Source organism: Octopus bimaculoides, chromosome 27 (assembly GCF_001194135.2).
Source record: "Octopus bimaculoides isolate UCB-OBI-ISO-001 chromosome 27, ASM119413v2, whole genome shotgun sequence".
In the NCBI taxonomy this organism is placed as follows: Eukaryota; Metazoa; Mollusca; class Cephalopoda; order Octopoda; family Octopodidae; genus Octopus; species Octopus bimaculoides.
The window spans coordinates 21,572,187-21,577,110 of record NC_069007.1 but is presented as its reverse complement, the minus strand read 5'-3'; the positions used below and the strand labels follow the sequence as shown (position 1 = coordinate 21,577,110).

The following is a 4,924-nucleotide window of genomic DNA, read 5'->3' as shown; positions in this document are numbered from 1 at the left end:
AAATAATAAAACACCACCACAATCACCATCAGCATCACCACCATCACTAACACCAGCGCCACCATTAACACCACTACCAGCACCAGCGCCACTACCAGCACTACCCCACCAGAAAAGTACCAATGCCACCACCACCATCACCACCACCACTACCACAACCACAGCCACCATCACCACCACCACCATCACCATCACCACCACCATCACAAGTACTACCATGACCGCCATCACCACCACATTCCCCCACCACTACCATCTCCCCCAACCACCACCACCATCCCTCACTAGCCCCACCATACTTAATCAATAACATGTAATTACTGTCAAATGTATGTTGCATTATCTCACTGCAGATCCTTCTTCTGTCTGAAATGATCGAAGGGAACCAGCGGGAGCTAGAATTGGCCTCTGACCATCTCAGCAGTGGAACGTCTCTCTTAAATCTCCTCATCCGTCTTTGGTACCCGGGCCACATGACTGACCAGGAGTTTGCTGTTCTCAACACAGTTCTCTCTCCCATCATCAATAACAACAACCATCAGGTATGTCCTCCCTTACTCGTCACAGGTGGAGCCACAAGTGTGAAATGTAAGTTTGTCTGAGTGCACAATATTCTTAATGATTGGAGGAGCCTGGTGCAGCTCCTCAACGTATCAGTTCTCAGTCGAACCATACAACCCATGCCAGCATGGAAACCGGACGTCAAATGATGATGAGGATGAGGATGATTCATCGTTTAATGTTCTCCTTCCATGCTGGCATGGGTTGGATGGTTTGACAAGAACTGGCCAGGCAGGAGCCTACACCATACTCCTGAGTGTGTTTTGGCATGTCCGTTTGTCTTCACATCCATTTGTCTTCATGTCCATTTGTCTTCATGTCTGTTTGTCTTCACGTCCGTCTGTCTTCCTGTCCATTCATCTTAATGTCTGTTTGTCATTTTCACAGGGTTGGGAGGAGAATGTCGACGCTGCCATCACCCACATGCTGCGGACTGTGCTGGCAAAGAACACCAAAGACACTACGATCAACCCTCCGCCGTTCAGCCTCCCTTCTGATTCCTCCAAAGTCTGTAAACATATCACTACATTCTGTGAGAAACTGGGGAAAGGAATAAAGCTGGTTCCAACCGCTCCTGGTTAGTTCTTATTCTCTTTCTCTCTCACTGTCCATCTTTTTCCTGCTCTCTTCTCTCTCCCTCCTCCTCTCTCATTCTCTCCACCTCCCCTATCTCTCCCCTCTCTCCCTTTCTCTCACCCCCACCTCCCACCCTATCCCTCTCCTTTTCTATCTCTCATTCTCTCCGTCCTGTTATCATTTTTTTATTGTATTCGTGTAACATTGTTCGTTTTTTTCAGTCCTTGCTTTTGTATACATTCGCTGCTTTCTTCCAAGGAATCTAATGCTCTTAGCTTAGATTTTCCTTGGGGCTGGCCAGATTGGAGCAATCTCAAGCATAACCAGCTGAAATTGCAAAGATAATCTGGATCTCGACTGATGAAAGAAAACTCTGAATGATCTGTCCTTGTTTTCTTCGTATCATCTATCTGGATGTTTTGTTGTCCCTTTCTTGTACCATCTGACTGTTTTGCATTCTTGTCCCATTTTGTATTATATATATATATATATATATATATATATATATATATATATATATATATATATATATATATATATCCTCTCAATTCCACTTTCGCTCATACTCAATGCTCCACTGTCACTCACCTTATGTCACCCTTACTCATTCATACTCAATGTCTCCTCTCACTTGTACTCTCATGTTTTACTCTTATTCAGTGTTCCACTCGCACTCATATTTAATGTCCCATCTCACTCATATTCCTATGTCTCACTTTTACTCAGCTACATTCTTACTCAGTCTCCAACTCTCACTCATGCTTATATCTCACTCTTTGTCACTCATGCTCAATGTCCCACTCGCACTCGTGCTCTTACTCATTCTTCTTCTTCTTCCTCTTCTTCTTTCCAGATCAAAAACAACCAGCAGCCTTCCCATCATCCCCTTCTCCCAAAGAACCAGAAGTCGAAGACACTGACAGCCTAGTGGCTCAAATGGATCACATGACCCTTGATGAAGACCAATAGCAGCATCATCACTATCAGCATCATCAGGAGAGACTTGCAGTGACATGGTGACTCTCACCTCCTGGAGGAGAGGCAGTCACTTTACGTCATAAACACCTGATGATTTTTCTCTACAGTCTTGTTGTTGTTGTTGTTTAACCCTAGGTCAGTCCTGATTGAGGAAACCTATAATCAGAGGCATTCCAGCCATGGCCATTCAGTTTATTTTTTTGTTTTCTTTTTGATTTTTTTAAGGTTATTTTATTGGATTATTTCATCTAATGTGTCCTTTCTTTTTAAATTAGTAAGGCATGGCTTGAGGGGGATTTGACTTCTCTTTCTGGCAGGTTGGGCAACCACCTATAGACTTGTTGGATTTGTGTACGTTTTGAGGGACAGTGGTGTGTGAATGTGTTTTCCTGTGTTGCTCTAGTTAGGCTCTGCACATGCAGAACTGACTGGGACAGCTTAGCCACCATCACCACCACCACCACCACCATCATCACCATCATCACCCAGCAGCAATCATCACCCCTTCCCCCCACAACCACCATCAGCACCCCCACAGACACCATTACCACCACCACCACCACTTCCACCCCCTCCACTACAATCACTTCCATCACCACTACCACTGCTGTTACCACAACCACCGCCTCCATCCCTCTCCACCACCATCACTTCCATCACCACCACCACCACCACCACAACAACAACAACTTATAATCATTAGCACAGTTGTCACACCTCATCACCCATAAGGATACCTCTACACAATAGCTTGATCTGCTAGAAACAGCAGTCCAGTTTCCTCCTCTGATCATTTTCTACTTTAAAAAGGGATGGACACATTACACATTGTACAAGGTAATGCCAAACACACCATACCAAAGACGGGACCATCTTAGATCCTGAATCTCCTCAATCAGGTATGGTTGACCCAGGGTTAAACAACAGCAATGGAAACTTCCAAATGTGGCCCTCACTGACAAAATAGACCGCGGGAAAGTCATGAGGGTAAACTTTGACCCTCATCTCACCCCGGCAGTTTTTTTTTTGTTTTACTTGGGACTTTGGGTCAGAGCTGACACAAGCCTGTCCCTGCTCCCTGTGTAGATATGTTGAAGTAAGAATTTGTAGATCCGTCCAACACTGTATAACATCAGATAAAGAGTAAATGAAATAAACACAGACATTAAACAACACACACACATGCAAACACAAGGACTCACACATACACGCATGCAAGCATTCATGTACACTCATACCCATACAAGATGAGCAAGCGCTCATGTGTACGTACACACACACACACACACACAAGCACTTATACTCACATACACTCGCACTTACACCCATACTACAACACTCTGCTGCACTCATAGCAAACTTCACTCACACCCCATGCACTTGATGCACTTCACTCATACTCAACACACCTCACTTATGCATCACATACTCAATACTCCACTCACACACGCACACTTGATACGCTTCACTCACTCAACATACTTCATAAACACACACACACACATAATATACAACACACACACAAATACCAGACATCACACACCTCAAACACAACACACTTCACTCATACACACATACACACACACACACAAACATTCAGTGCACACTTACTTGATATACATCACTTGCGCACAACACACAAACACAAACAACAACAAGAACCACACATCACAACACAATCACCCCTTAAAAAAAAACCCAACAAAGGAAATCTGAGCTCACTAATAAATGTCAACACCTAAGTAAACAACCACTGCTTCTAGCGGCCTTTTATTTGATTCGGTATTGACTTGATGTTAGTGTGTTAAATGTATGCAGTCACTGAACCACTTAATTAATCATTTCATTTGCTACAAATCACATTTGAAATTAATAAACGTTTAGATTAATTAAATTCAAATGGCTCTTTACTTAATTATTATCATCTTTTATATTTTTCTTTCATTGATTGTTGTTTGTTTATTCTTTCTGGAAAGTTATGAACATCAAAACTTCACATTATCTCTTTTTTGAATTTAACTCAAAAACTGTATGCTTCATTAAAGAGAAATAATAATAATAATAATAATCCTTTCTACTATAGGCACAAGGCCTGACATTTTGAGGGGAGGAGACTAGTCCTTCAAAGGATCTTCTGACTTCAAGACAGCTGTAGTACTCCAGCTACTTCGTGAAGGCCCCATGGAAGTCCTCCAAAGAGAAAGGAGTCCAGGGGCCTCTTCCACCTTCCTCTTCAGCTTGAGGAACAACCAAAAGTCACAGAGAGCAAAAGGTTTGGTCTGTAGTGAGTGAGAGGGACGGTTTTGGTGCCCATCTCTGTCAAGTAGTTGGTTACCATGATATGGGACTGTGGACGGGGGCATTGTCCTGGTGCAGGTGCTGTGGCCTTTGGGCAATGAAATCTCATAGAAACGTATGCTTAAAAGATACACAGATGGATACAGACATAGATCACATACATATGTATGTACCAAATACTACTACTATTTGTGCATGTAGCAGATACTACTACTACTGCTACTGCTGCTGCTGCTTACTTGAGCCTATACTGACAATACTAGACCCACGCCCCTGCCGTCACCTCCACTACCACTACCCCCAACGACAACAATGACGATGAAAACAGATTGGCTACGGGTGGGGGAAGTCACCTGTAGCAAATTGTGTGAAGACTGGATATGGTGCATAATCATTATCAAAGAGAGAGAGAGAGATCAGTGTGGTTGAGTGACAGTGAGATTGAGAGAAAGAGCGATAGATAAGTATAATATATATATATATATATATATATATATATATATATATATAT

The 4,924-nt window shown here is 42.9% G+C and overlaps 2 protein-coding genes across 4 annotated transcripts in view; one reads left to right on the top strand and one right to left on the bottom strand.

The window, feature by feature from the left end:
- Window positions 1-4,015, top strand: part of LOC106881957 (protein PTHB1) — a 25,877-nt gene extending 21,862 nt beyond the window's left edge. For all 3 annotated transcript variants that reach the window (XM_052977182.1, XM_014932488.2, XM_014932489.2), the window contains exons 20-22: window positions 354-542; window positions 949-1,138; window positions 1,991-4,015. In XM_052977182.1, the coding sequence (XP_052833142.1) occupies window positions 354-542; window positions 949-1,138; window positions 1,991-2,106 (495 nt within the window). In that variant the 3' untranslated portion in view covers window positions 2,107-4,015. The remainder of the gene's footprint in view (window positions 1-353; window positions 543-948; window positions 1,139-1,990) is intronic.
- The window catches only part of LOC106876168 (uncharacterized), a 197,303-nt gene that overhangs the window by 77,094 nt on the left and 115,285 nt on the right, over window positions 1-4,924 (bottom strand). The gene's annotated exons all lie outside the window — the stretch shown is intronic.